Source organism: Salvelinus fontinalis, chromosome 36 (assembly GCF_029448725.1).
Source record: "Salvelinus fontinalis isolate EN_2023a chromosome 36, ASM2944872v1, whole genome shotgun sequence".
Lineage (NCBI taxonomy): Eukaryota > Metazoa > Chordata > Actinopteri > Salmoniformes > Salmonidae > Salvelinus > Salvelinus fontinalis.
Window position 1 is genome coordinate 8,230,579 of NC_074700.1, and position 15,111 is coordinate 8,245,689.

General features: G+C 43.5%; 1 protein-coding gene across 5 annotated transcripts in view; it reads left to right on the plus strand.

Annotated features, from left to right (window-relative positions):
* The window catches only part of LOC129835155 (protein Dok-7-like), a 51,076-nt gene that overhangs the window by 15,839 nt on the left and 20,126 nt on the right, over positions 1–15,111 (plus strand). For 2 of the 5 annotated variants that reach the window (XM_055900572.1, XM_055900574.1), the window contains exons 7-11: positions 127–953; positions 3,815–3,863; positions 4,142–4,798; positions 9,032–9,129; positions 9,755–9,824. In XM_055900572.1, coding sequence (XP_055756547.1) covers positions 127–953; positions 3,815–3,863; positions 4,142–4,798; positions 9,032–9,129; positions 9,755–9,824 — 1,701 coding nt within the window. The remainder of the gene's footprint in view (positions 1–126; positions 954–3,814; positions 3,864–4,141; positions 4,799–9,031; positions 9,130–9,754; positions 9,825–15,111) is intronic. The other 3 variants (XM_055900573.1, XM_055900575.1, XM_055900576.1) reach the window with 3 other exon arrangements.

Genomic DNA, 15,111 nt, shown 5'->3' on the forward strand with positions numbered 1-15,111 from the left:
GTGAGGAGACCTATTTTGGATAATCTCATGTTATGCTTTATTGATGTGCTTGTCTAGATAAGGTGTATAAGTAATAGTTTTGTTTATATAGAATAAGTAATTTGTTTTCTTATGTGGTTTTGGAAGCCTTCGCGTATGGTCTGTCTGAGGCGGGAGACGACCGCAGCATATCAGGCTCCTCTGACACCTCCGACACCAGCCAATCAGACTCCAGCATTGGCAGCCGGCTGGCCATTTGGACTGAGCCCGTCACAACAAGCTCCGCCCCCACAGACACCATCATTGGCCATTCTGGGTCCAAGGTGGCCTTACAGGCCGAGGATAAACTGTCCGTCATCCAGGTGTGTGGAGCTCATGCAGTAGCCAAGCCCCCTCGGTCCCGGCAGCTGCAGGAGATTGGTCGACAGAGCTCATCCGACAGCGGCATCGCCACAGGAAGCCACTCCTCCTACTCTGGGAGTTTCTCCTCCTATGCAGGTAGCCTGGACATTGGTTCTGGGGGGGATGACTTTGGCTCCCTGCTCAGCCTGCCCACTCACCTAGACCTGGCCCCCTGTACCTGCCCCCCAGCCCCAGGAAAGGAGTACCAGGTACCCACGTCACTGAGATACCTCTATGACACCCCCCGGAATCTACTGCAGGGGGGAACAGGAGGGGCCAGGGGGCACCAGACCTCCACAACATCTAAGGACCAGGCGGGTAGTTCACCCCAATCACCCCCATCATGTAAGTCAGTACAGAGGGAAAAAGAGGGTCCTCTCGGGGGTCGCTCGGACACTGTTGCCAGGCGCTCGACGGCTGATCTCTTACAGGGCCACTCAGAGGAGAGTAAGAGCAGGGTGGCGCCCTCTAGTGACAGTCAACACCCAGACTCCTATCAGATATGCAGCAGTTCCCAAGCCACTGCCTCCAAAACCCTCCTAATCATCTGCGCCACCTGTGGAGGATTCAAGGTACAGACAGCTGGGGTTATTGTATTTCCTTAATTCCTTCCAAGCTAGCACATAACATTCTGAGAACCATATGTTTCTTAGAGCTTGGTGAGAGGTTGGTTGTCCTATTGTTATCTTGCATACAAACTTCCCACAAATGTACAGTACTTTAGCATAATGTTGTCTTCAGGTTTCCTCATGGTTCTATTTAAAGTAATGTTGTCAGAACATTAAGAAAACTTTCCAATAGAACATTTGTAACATTCAAAAAATGATTACTATTATAAAAATATATACATTCCGTTCTCAGCGTCAACGAAACTCTCTCTATCCTCTGTTAAGTGTGTTCAGCTGTGTTGGCTGCACCCACTAATTGGCCACACCTGATCTTAATGAGTGCTTGTTTTCTTTGAAATGTGGTCAGTTTGAATTGACTAAAATGAACAGCTTTGTATGAGTAATAACCATGGCATGCTACAGTGGATTAATGCCATAGATAGAGAACAGAAGATCATAGGTTAGAGTCTCACTGACCCCCATGCCACAATAAAAAATAAATGTGTTTCAATGAATAAACACATTTATTTCCATATGTTCTGTGCTTGCAGTTCAAAACAGTTAAGCTAGCAGTCTTATTAAAACATTTTCTCATAACGTTATTTAGTTACATTCAAATAACTTATCATTTATATACCCAGAACGTTATTAAAACCTCTCAGGAAAACTTTCAGGGAATCATAGTAAAACATTCTCAGAATCTCCCTGCAACCAGAAAATTAACGGTCCCAGAAAAGGTGACATTTTCACTTCCGTTCTCAGAACAATAAAATAACTTTCCGTATTACTGGTCAGAAATCGTACAGCTTCGTTCCCAGAACCAACGAGAAACCAAAAATGTACGTTCCCACAACTTCTAAGGAACCAAATGTGCTAGCTTGGTTGTGTGTCCTCTCTCCTGACTTTCTTCTCAAAACTTATTGGAGTGGAGGAACTTTTGATCCTCTCCTCCAATGCGTTTTGCGAAGGAGGCGAGGAGAGTAGACACGATGAATTAAGGAAATCCAATTGAGATGCTGCCCTGGTTACTTTTATTAATCTATTGTTGAAAAGTGTACCCTTTGTTTATTTTCATCCAATTGACTGTATTCCACTGGTTCATCTCACTTTTATCATCATCAAATTGATACAGTTTGGGCCAAAGTGTTACATTTCTTCAGTATTTCTTTGTTTGTCTCATGAGTACCAACTACAAAAATACTGTCAGCAGCTTTCGATTAGACTTCATCATTCAGATTCACAAACAAAGTAGTCTTTGACAGAAAAATGTATGGCAATTGCTTCCATTTTGGTTTGTATCTGAATTTTTGCATTAAAAAACATAGCTCCCTCCCACTCTCATATACTGTAGCATGTCCGTCCAACTCCAACTCAGTGCTTTCTGCAGCTCTGCTCCTCTTGTATAACAAGTCTTTATAACAGCTTGTATGACTGCGAGTAAGGCTTAGTCATCTTGGTATCACCTGTTGCCGGCTATAGCTGTCAATATGGCCTTTACTGAGAAATCTCACAGCAATTGGTGTTGGAACATTAACATTCTTGCTGCCTGTCTGTCTGGCAAGGTGTGCACTCTACTAGCCATTTGAGGTTCTAGCTGTCCTTTCACTCAAAATGGTCTGTGCGTAGATGTTGTTCTTATAGTCTCTCAAACACTCCCATCTCTGTAAGAAGTGTCTTCATAAGAGCCTCTGTGTCACCATAGTTATTGCTCTTCTAATTGGGCCTCCATTTTGGGATTGTTCTATCAGTCTGGGTTGACTTGGGCTTTTCAAACGGATACTCTTCTCTCTCTTTGAGGTCATCCAAGTGCAAGAAATTGATTTTAACTTCTTCTCGTTACAAACTTTTTCTTCCACTGTCTTTGCTTGTTATGGAAATAAGAAAGAATAGCCCTTTCGTTTGATCTTTGAAGATGAATCTCGTTTACAAGTGATTTACAACGTAAAGCCTCATACTCATATACTTTGAAAGAAGACATATTCGTACAGAGTATGACATGTGATTAGATCCCAATTTATTCATAAAACATTCTCTGTGGAATAAAATAACTGATTATAGTCATTGATCCTTTTTTTGTCATCCAAAATATACCTCTTTTATTAAGCATTGCTTTTGATTATATTAAAAAGACATCCAAATCAATGAATAAAATGTCAGACCATCAGAATTTCAAACATAGAACAAAGTGCTTTTCTTTGGTCAAAGCGGGTCTGTTTTACTCTCTGATGAAACAACTTCAATTGATGTTTATGTTTTTTACTACCCCGTATATGAGTGACTTTCTATTGATCGTTTAAACCTAGAGCCCCATCTGCTGGTGGTGCATTTAGATATTAATCATCCAAAATTGGTTGGAGAGACATTTATCAAGGTTAATTTCTGATGATCTTTGTAGAAAACAAAAATAACATTTCTGTTGTTTCCTCTGACTTGTCTTAAGTGTAGCTTTCAGTCTCTTTGAAAGATATTTCCCGAGGGTGATGTAAAGCTCCAGCCTTACAGTGCCACAATTCCTCTGTTAGTTGCCTAGCACCAGTCCTATGGAATAAAGCATTGTGTGGGTGGACATCTATCAACACAGTTGTAATACTCAACCTCAGTTATCAGCTAGGAAAACAAAGACCCTTAAGGGCCCAAGGGTTCCAATAACTCAATGTAACTCTATGTGAACAAGCCATAGCAGCTCTCATGTTTTTACCAATAGACAATGCCCTAGCAGTATTCATTGAAAGACTCTGGCACAAAAATATTGTGAAAGGAACTGTACCTGCTGACACTGTTTCATCTAGTTATTGAAGATGTTCTCTTTCCTCATCTTCTCACAGGGGACTCCAGTCTCCTACACTGCGGGCTCAGCAATGCCAGCCGTACCAGGTAAGTCAGCTCCACTAGGTGTGTGTGTGCGCACCCGATGCCATGATTTCCCTTCAATATCCCTGTCCAAGCATGAATAGATTTTTCAGACCTGTGTTTACTTTGCAACGTGTTTAGACAAGTAGTTTGTTCTTAGGAATGAATCCGTTTAATTATTAAACCGATGTGCAGATTTCCTAACCTGTATAACTAGAAAGGAGATGCGTTAAGCTCCAAGGAAATAACCTATGGACTGAGGATTGGCAATTGCCTCAGAACCTCCCATTTTGAAAATCCAGCAGGTGAAAGTATTGATAAGTGCCCGTGCAGACCCAACAACAGCTCCTCAGAATATATCAAGGTTGACGCACTGAGGAAAACTACAGAGACCACGTCCTCACCTGCCTCAGTGACCAATCACCGCTCTGAGAAGCTAAAGATGAGGGATGAGGGATCAGCAGCTCTACAGAAGAAAGGCAAGGGGAAATTAGCTGACCTCTTAGCAGACCTATTAGGCTATGGCGGCACATCCGGAGAGCCAGGTACAAAGACAAACGAACTGAATCTTTATGAGTCAATGGCTTCTGCTTTGGGACGTGAGCTTAGATCCCAACAACCTGTTATCAACTGTGATCTGAACTCAGCAAGACCAGGGGACAAGGAGACTATCATTTACGAAAACTGCTTCAAGTGCAAGAAAGGGGAGGAATGCCATCTGCCTCCTTGGGGGACAGCAGCATTTCCCCGGAACAGCTTTGTCCTTCAGGTTGGTCAAATGCACCACAGTGGTGTATGTTTTGGACAGCCACTACCCTCTGAGCCCTTGAAGAACAGTGTGGACTGTGAAAAGACATCTAACGAAGAGCAGCCTATTGAAGTGCAACTGCTGGGCCCTACACTCCAAGATGGAGACCTTCCATGTCTGGAGGTGAAAGATCATTCAGTATCGGTTGAAGGTAAGAGAACGCCCACTTCTGATTTATTCTTCTTCTCTCTTCATGGAATGAATTTCATGCTAACAAACGAAGTCAGCCTTTTTCCTGGCTTCCTCCCTCCTTCCTTCCTTCTCATCCGCGCCCCTCAAACTGTTTCTTTAATGTTTTCCTCCCTGTTCTTTTCTTTGACTTTAATTTAAAAAATATCCTTTCTTCTTCGTTTCCTCTGTATTTTTGGGGGGGACTATTTCTCCTCCCTCTGCAAGCTGGTGATGCCTCTATGTTCTCTTCATGCTGTATTCATTTTGTGATTGAGCTGCTTTGAAGGTTGGGATAGATGCAGAGAAGCTCAACCAGCTGCTGCAGTATGAAACAAAATGTGACTAGATACAATGTGTCACGATCGTGTGGAGGATTGACGGACCAAAACGCAGCTTTAGGAAAATAAGCCATCTCCTTTTTATTGGTGAAGAAGGCAATCGAAACAAAAACACTTAAACACTAAACAAAACAAGAAAACGATCGTGAAGCTAAACAACGATGTGCACACACTGGCTACAAACGTATCACATAGACAATTACCCACAACCAATGAGAGCCTATGGCTACCCTAAATAAGGCTCCCAATCAGAGACAACCGAAATCAGCTGTCTCTAATTGGGAACTCATTCAGGTAACCATAGACTCTCCTAGACCACTAACCATACATAGACAACACTAGACACATGTACTCCACACAAACCCATATACTATACAACAACCCCTTTACCATAAAAAACACCCAAAACCAACAAAACACAAACATTCCCCATGTCACACCCTGACCTAACTAAAATAATAAAGAAAACAAAGAATACTAAGGCCAGGGCGTGACATAACCCCCCCCTTAAGGTGCGAACTCCGGGCGCACCATTACACAGTCTAGGGGAGGGTCTGGGTGGGCTTCCATCCATGGTGGCGGCTCCGGCTCTGGTCGTGGTCCCCACGTCACCACAGTCCCTAACCACCTCCTTAGCTTCTTCAAAATGACCCCTCTCCACATTAACCCCATTGCATTAAGGGGCAGTTCCGGACTAAGGGACAGCTCCGGACTAAGGGCCAGTACCAGGGTAAGGGGCAGTACCAGGGTCAGGGGCAGTACCAGGGTAAGGGGCAGTACCAGGGTAAGGGGCAGCACCAGGGTAAGGGGCAGCACCAGGGTAAGGGGCAGCTCCGGACTGAGGAATGGCAGCTCCGGACTGAGGAATGGCAGCTCCGGACTGAGGGACTGCAGCTCCGGACTGAGGGACTGCAGCTCCGGACTGAGGGACTGCAGCTCCAGACTGAGGGACGGCCCATGGCTGGCTGACAGATCTGGCTGCTCATGGCTGGCTAACGGATCTGGCTGCTCATGGCTGGCTGACTGATCTGGCTGCTCATGGCTGGCTGACGGATCTGGCTGCTCATGGCTGGCTGACGGATCTGGCTGCTCATGGCTGGCTGACGGATCTGGCTGCTCATGGCTGGCTGACGGATCTGACTGCTCATGGCTGGCTGACGGATCTGACTGCTCATGGCTGGCTGACTGATCTGGCTGCTCATGGCTGGCTGACGGATCTGGCTGCTCATGGCTAGCTGACGGATCTGGCTGCTCATGGCTAGCTGACGGATCTGGCTGCTCATGGCTAGCTGACGGATCTGGCTGCTCATGGCTAGCTGACGGATCTGGCTGCTCATGGCTAGCTGACGGATCTGGCTGCTCATGGCTAGCTGACGGATCTGGCTGCTCATGGCTAGCTGACGGATCTGGCTGCTCATGGCTAGCTGACGGATCTGGCTGCTCATGGCTAGCTGACGGATCTGGCTGCTCATGGCTAGCTGACGGATCTGGCTGCTCATGGCTGGCTGACGGATCTGGCTGCTCATGGCTGGCTGACTGATCTGGCTGCTCCTGTCTGGTTGGCGGCTCTGGCAGATCCTGTCTGGTTGGCGGCTCTGGCAGATCCTGTCTGGTTGGCGGCTCTGGCAGATCCTGTCTGGTTGGCGGCTCTGGCAGATCCTGTCTGGTTGGCGGCTCTGGCAGATCCTGTCTGGCTGGCGGCTCTAGCGGCTCCTGTCTGGCTGGCGGCTCTAGCGGCTCCTGTCTGGCTGGCGGCTCAGTGGGCTCATGGCAGACGGGCAGCTTTGCAGGCTCATGGCAGACGGGCGGCTTTGCAGGCTCATGGCAGACGGATGGCTCAGATGGCGCTGGGGAGACGGATGGCTCAGATGGCGCTGGGGAGACGGATGGCTCAGATGGCGCTGGGGAGACGGGCAGTTCAGTCATCGCTGTGCAGACGGCAGACTCCTGCCGGCTGAGGCGCACTGTAGGCCTGGTGCGTGGTGCCGGGACTGGTGGCACCGGGCTGGGGACACGCATCTCAGGGCTAGTGCGGGGAGCAGCAACAGGACGCACAGGACTCTGGGGACACACAGGAGGCTTGGTGCGTGGTTTAAACACTGGTGGTAAAGGGCTGGAGACACGCACCATATAGCTAGTGCGTGGAGGAGGCACTGGTGGTACTGGGTTGGGGCGGGGAGGTGGCGCCGGAAATACCGGACCGTGCAGGCGTACTGGCTCCCTTGAACGCCGAGCCTGCCCAACCTTACCTGGTTGTATGCTCCCCGTCGCCTAACCAGTGCGGGGAGGTGGAATAACCCGCACCGGCCTATGTAGGCGAACCGGGGACACCATGCGTAAGGCTGGTGCCATGTACGCCGGCCCGAGGAGACGCACTGGTGACCAGATGCGTTGGGCCGGCTTCATGACATACGGCTCAACGCTCAGTCTAGCCCGGCCGATACGTGGAGCTGAAATGTACCGAACCGGGCTATGCACGCGTACAGGAGACACCGTGCGCTCTACTGCGTAACACGGTGTCTGCCCGTACTCTCGCTCTCCACGGTAAGTACAGGGAGTAGGCGCAGGTTTCCTACCTGACTTCGCCACACTCCCTTTAAGGCCCCCCCCCAAGAAATTTTTGGGTTGTACTCACGGGTTTCCAGCCTTGTCTCCGTGCTGCCTCCTCATATCGCCTCCTCTCGGCTTTAGCTGCCTCCAGCTCTTCACGAGGAAGGCGATATTCTCCCGGTTGAGCCCACGGCCCCTTACCATCCAGTATCTCCTCCCATGTCCATGAATCTTGTGTAGGTAGGTCCTGTTGCCGCTTTCCATGCCGCTTGGTCCTATAATGGTGGGTAATTCTGTCACGATCGTGTGGAGGATTGACGGACCAAAACGCAGCTTTAGGAAAATAAGCCATCTCCTTTTTATTGGTGAAGAAGGCAAACGAAACAAAAACACTTAAACACTAAACAAAACAAGAAAACGATCGTGAAGCTAAACAACGATGTGCACACACTGGCTACAAACGTATCACATAGACAATTACCCACAACCAATGAGAGCCTATGGCTACCCTAAATAAGGCTCCCAATCAGAGACAACCGAAATCAGCTGTCTCTAATTGGGAACTCATTCAGGTAACCATAGACTCTCCTAGACCACTAACCATACATAGACAACACTAGACACATGTACTCCACACAAACCCATATACTATACAACAACCCCTTTACCATAAAAAACACCCAAAAACCAACAAAACACAAACATTCCCCATGTCACACCCTGACCTAACTAAAATAATAAAGAAAACAAAGAATACTAAGGCCAGGGCGTGACACAATGGCATTTTACATGACTGTGACGGTACACAAGAAAATTACAAACTGAAATGAAAATTGTCATATTTGTCCAGCATGACCCCAGATTGTATAGCATCGCTCTGACAGTTATTTAGACTATGTGGTTTTGTGGATGTTTCCATTTGCACTGGAAATGACATCAGGGCCACTGTGTTGGCTGCTGTGCTCGTAACAAAGCCATCCCCGTGAGTAATACAGCACTTATCCCAACCACACTAGGGAGCTCTAGACAACGTCAACAATGTAATGCTATATCCTGTCCTCTGACATGTTGCGGTCTTGTACGACGATGATTAATCTGTCCCTTGCAATTGTCTTCCAAGTCGTTTCCCATCCTTGGATCAAACAGGTTATGTGTGTTTGGGGACCGAGAGACGCCGCTTCGACTGCATTAGTTCACAGCATGTGGTAGACGAAAAGGAGAACATGATATAGGGATCTTATCCTCACAGGCTTTACTGCAGTGTAATAGGAGTCCGTTGTATTGTTGCGCATCTCAATCGCACTTTATTTTCCTCTTTCCACCAGACAAGAAGCAGAAGAGTAAGGAGGAGAGGCACAAAGTCGAGTATGAGATCATGGAGAGCCGGGCGTTGGAGAAGAGTTCAGAGGTGGAGCATCAGGAAGTGGGCTTACTCAATCCTCTTAATAAGATCATCACACTCACTTGTTTCAATTGTTTTCTTGCTATGGTCCAAACGTATAATTAAATACCTGCGAGGCCAATGTCTATGAAAGAAAGAGGAATACTTTAGAGGGTGTACACTGCAGTATGGAAGTCAGTGTAACATAGTGTTGTGGTACTGTAGGGCAGAACACATTGTGTGAGAGTGTTACCTCAGTCACATCCCACTTTTCAGTCAGACAGAGGGCAATGAGGCTGCCCCTTTCCACCATGTTTTCACACCAGAGACTAGCAAAACCACTGGAACACTTGACTCAGTTGGAAAGGCATGAATAAGCTTTAATAAGAACAAGAGATGCTTCAGGCTACATGCTTTTTTTCAATTTAAGTAGACAAGTCTGTGAGGTTTCAGTATACTCAAATTAGTCAAGTCTGAATCTAACTTGAGTGCCCCCAGTGAACTGTTAAATAGAGATTAGCATTTGTCTGCGGTTTAATTTTGATTTACTCAACTTGGACTGAAATCTTTGTAATTAATTCCAGCCCCAGGCTTGACCTTAGTTTGATGTAGCCTAAGCTACCACTTAGAAACCAGCATCTTATTTACTGTGTACTGTGTCTTTCAGCCAGAAGAGAAAAGCAAGTACGAGCTGATGGGCAGTTGTGGACAACAACGGTTACTTCATGAGACTGAAGGTGAGTGCATTTTATGTTCCAGTGTAGAGGACTGTGCTGGACTGATTTCTTCATCCCACTCCTGTCCTCTCTCGCAGGTTTTTATACTGGACCTGCCCACTCCGCAAAAATATCCTAAGAAATAGGTTCAATTACCAGCGATTCTCACGTTGCCCATTATATTAGGCTATGAGTATTACTGGGCTATATCAGCCAATATGCTAGACGTAGTTTGAAGAGAGCTGAGTTGGAGAGAGAGCCGACACTTTCTCTTGAGCTGCGTTTTACATATATCCTTTTTTGGAGCGGGGCGATATTCAGACGGACACAAATATGGGTGATTAATATTTATTTCCAGGCAATGTAGTAAACTGTAGCCTAATCATATTTAGGAAGTACATTTCCTTGGAAAGATACCTGTCCAGTGCCTACTCTATTTAATTTAAGAGTCTATTGACGCACCCGTGTGCACCTGTCAATCTAAGTAACATAATAAAATATTCCCCATCAAAATCTGTCAGTTTAAGATAGAGATATCAGTTTTTTTGCATTGGGCTGCGTCTCAATCCACCGCATCTGCCTATGTCCTTCCGCATCTGCGGTGGGAGGTGGCCGAGCTACAGCTGTCAGACCGGTCTCCTCACGATAACGTCTGTAGCGTCCAAACGGTTTGGCCTAGACTCTATGGAAAGGGGAGACGAACATGATGGCGTTCTCCGCTTTGCTGCTCTATGACCCCCACAAGTGTCACAGGACTCATCTGTGGTTGGGTAACGCTGATGAGCCAACTTCTGTCTGTAGGATCTGAAACGTTTGAGCTACAAACTAATATGACTTCACTATGGGGAGACTCTCACGAACACGATGATGTTCTCCGGACGGTATCCTTTCAGTTGAGTGTACTAGCACTTCGCCTGTCTACCGGAAGTTGATGCTGTTGCTATGCAACCTCTTGCTAGCTTGTTAGCATAACAAATTACTAGCTAGACATTTTACGATTTCTGGTGTGTTCTTGAATTCAATTTGAAGTGTCAGAGTGCACTCTGGGCGTTCCTAAATCCAGAGCATTGTTAGATTGTCCATTCGTAAATTCAGAGTGTTTAGCTTTCAGAGCGCGTCACTGGACACTCTGGCAGAAGAGTAGGGTTGATCCGTGCGTTCTGACCTCACAATGGCAGTCAAGCACCCAAGCTAACTGGCTAACGTTATCTAGTTTGCTAGCTATTTCCAGACAAATGAGAAAACACCTCACTCTGACCATTTTACTTGCCCTAGCAGAGCTGGTTAGGCTGTCTTCATGTTATCCAGAGCGTTGGTGACTGTAACTGTGCTGCTGGCAACAATTTAATTACGCTTTTTTTTATTATTTTTTTATTTAGGGGTGGATCAGCTTAGTATTGCGGAAAGAATGTTGCTTCCAATGTAATTGTCTGCATCATTTCCATTCCCCCATATTTTTTTGGGGTAAATATATATATCCATACACGTATGCATACATATACACATATATACATACACATACCTATATAGACATACATACTTTTTTAAAGAATATGCCTTTGTTATTATTCCCCGCGACCCTACCACCAATCCCCCAATTTGAGTAAACTTATAAACACTTCTGCTTTTACCTTCAATTTCTACATCTTATACCTATCTTACAGACACAGTCCACTTTACAATAGTTCTCTCTTATTTGTTCTTAGTCCTTCCTCTATTTCTGTTGTCCATCCAATTTTATTTCCACTTGTAACTGTGCTATTTCACAAAAGCTCCGCACCTATACACATTTCACAGATCCCGTATGCCCTATATTGTTTATCTTGTTATTAGTCCCACCCTTCAGCTCCACCCAACCCCTCCCATCTATCTTCCAACATCATCCATTTCGGATTTCTATTTGCCATACATTTCTCAACTGTGCTGTGATGCTTCACAAAAGACCTGAACCTTCCTATTCTCATAGCTTCTACAGATTGTAAATTAAAAATAAACATCTTTGCCAAAATAATTATTATATTATTGATTGATTGACTATGGCTTTTCAAATCCCCCAGTATTGCTATCTGTAGCGTTAGTTTTAGGCAAATGTTGCAATTCTTCAGCCATTCCTGGACCTGTGACCAAAAACGAGCTACATATGGACAATACCAAAATAAATGATCTAATGACTCTGCCTCCTCACAACAGAATCTGCAGAGCTGGGAAGATTGTATACCCCATATATATAACATTCTATTAGTTGCAAGAATTTTGTACAGTAATTTATATTGAAAAATTCGAAGTTTTGAATCCGGCGTTGTTTTGCGTATCAATTCATAAACCATGTGCCATGGAATGGGTACATCGAAAATCTCTTCCCAACTATTTTGCAATTTGTATGGCACAGCTGTTAGTTTTTTGGTCCTTAAATGAAATTGGTATATGTTTTTATTTATCACACTTTTCTTTAACCATTTTTGTTCTTTAATACAGGGCCGACATACAAGTTCCTTACTTTTTTCCCCTTCTACTTGCCTCTTCCATTTTTGTGGTAATGCTGCAATTAATTGGTTGTAATTTTGGGTAGAGCAGACTTTTCCATATGTCTGTGTTAGCTGCATGTGTGACATAACTCCACCAGTCCTATTTATGATATCATTCACAAAAATTATACCTTTTTTAAACATTTCTTCGATAAATACAGTTTTTTTATCAATTATTATATTTGAATTTAACCACAATATTTGTTGTACTATTTGTTCCGTCCTTTCAGGTGGATTAAACTGAAATTGCAACCAACTTTCTAAGGCTTGTTTAAAGAATAAGGATATTTTGGAGATCATTTCCTTTTCAAACAACCGAAAATGAGCAGGTGTAATCTGAATAAAGGGAAAAAGGCCCTTCTTGAACATAGGATGAGACATTCGTACCAGTTTACTAGAGAACCAGTTTGGATTTAAGTATAACTTTTGTATGACCGATGCCTTTAGTGAGAGGTCTAATGCTTTAATATTTAATAATTTCTGCCCTCCGAATTCATATTCGTTATATAAATAGGCCCTTTTAATTTTATCTGGCTTGCCGTTCCAAATAAAATTGAATATTTTTTGTTCATATAATTTAAAAAACAGGTCACTAGGTGTAGGCAAAACCATAAGCAAATAGGTAAACTGTGATATGACTAAAGAGTTAATTAGGGTGATTTTTCCACAAATAGACAGGTATTTTCCTTTCCATGGTAGCAAGATCTTATCTATTTTTGCTAACTTTCTATAAAAATTTATTGGAGTGAGATCATTTCTTTCTTTTGGGATTTTTATACCGAGTATGTCCACATCTCCGTCAGACCATTTAATTGGTAAACTACATGGCAATATAAAATGTGTATTTTTTAGTGATCCAATACGTAATATGGTACATTTATCATAATTTGGTTTTAATCCAGAGAGGATAGCAAAGGTATCTAGATCCTCTATGAGGCCCTGGAGAGACTCTAGTTGTGGTTTTAAAAGAAAACATGAATCATCAGCGTACAATGACACCTTAGTTTTTAAGCCATGGATTTCTAATCCTTTAATATTAATGTTTGATCTAATTTTAACAGCTAACATTTCGATGGCAATAATAAATAGATATGCCGATAGTGGACAACCTTGTTTTACTCCTCTAGATAGTTTAAAACTTTCTGAGATGTAGCCATTATTTACTATTTTACACCTAGGGTTACTATACATAATTTTAACCCATTTTATAAGAGATTCCCCAAAATTGAAATATTCTAGGCATTTATATATAAACTCCAGTCGTACTTTATCAAAAGCATTTTCAAAATCAGCTATGAAAACCAGGCCTGGTGTCCCCGATATCTCATAGTGTTCTATTGTTTCCAGTACTTGCCTTATATTATCTCCAATGTATCGTCCATGTAAAAAACCTGTCTGATTAGGATGAATAATATCTGACAAAACTTTTTTTATTCTATGCGCCAAGCATTTTGCTAGGATTTTTGCATCACAACACTGAAGTGTAAGAGGTCTCCAATTTTTTTATTGGACTGGATCTTTATATATACCACTTGGGTCCTGTTTCAGTAATAACGATATCAGACCTTCTTGTTGTGTGTCTGATAATCTACCATTTATATAGGAGTGGTTAAAACAAGTTAATAATGGTCCTTTGAGTATATCAAAAAACGTTTTGTATACTTCCACTGGTATGCCATCCAGCCCTGGAGTTTTCCCATCTTTAAAGGCCCCAATTGCAACAAGCAGTTCCTCCTCTGTAATTTGCCCTTCACATGAGTCTTTCTGTTCAGATGTTAATTTTACATTATTAATAGGAAAAAAATCCATACAATTAGTTTCAGTTAGTGGAGATGGAGGAGCCTGAAACGAAAACATATTCTTAAAGTACTTTACTTCCTCTTTCAAAATATCATTTGGTGAATCATGCGTGACTCCATCATTTGTCACAAGTTTTAATACATTTTTTTTGGTAGCATTTCTATATTGAAGATTGAAAAAGAATTTGGTGCATTTTTCCCCATATTCCATCCAGTTTGCTTTATTTTTATAATATATTACACTGGATCTTTCTTGAATAAGTTCCTCCATTTCTTTTTGTTTTTCCTCTAAATTATTCTGTGCCTCTATGGTACCGTTTTTATTGCTATCTAACTGTACTGTTAGTCCTTCAATTTCCTTTGTTAATATGGACTCTTTTGATCTAAATTGCTTTTGTTTTATAGATGAGTACTGAATTACGCTTTTTTTGCCAACGTTTACTGACACCGGCCATATATTCAAACGGTGTTGAGCGTTCATAAATTCATCAGTTATTCTGCACTCTGGCACACTAAGAGGAGAGTGCTCTGAAATCGGAGTAACTAGACATAATTAACAATGTCCATTGAGAACGCACAAAGACTATACCACTTGGCTAAGAACGACATGAATAATCAAGTCAATAAATGTTGGATAGTTAGTTAGATTATAGTTAATATACTGCCTGGCAAATTCGATGTATTAGTAGCCAACTAACGTTAGGTAACTAGCTAACATACAGGTACATACTGCTGTAATGCTATACGGTTCATAAAGATAGCACAGCTAACAAATTGTCAGCCAACTTAACGTGCAACGTAACTTTATTACTTCCCTCAACATTTTCTTAACATTTGCATCCGGTCTCGTCGGACTTTGTCTGCATATTTTCCGCCACTTTCTTCAAATCTGAAAACGTTGTGAAGCCACGGCCATATTCAGAAGAACTGCATTATGGGCCCTAAAAGCACAGAAATAGTGTCTACTGCTGTCACGCCGAAATA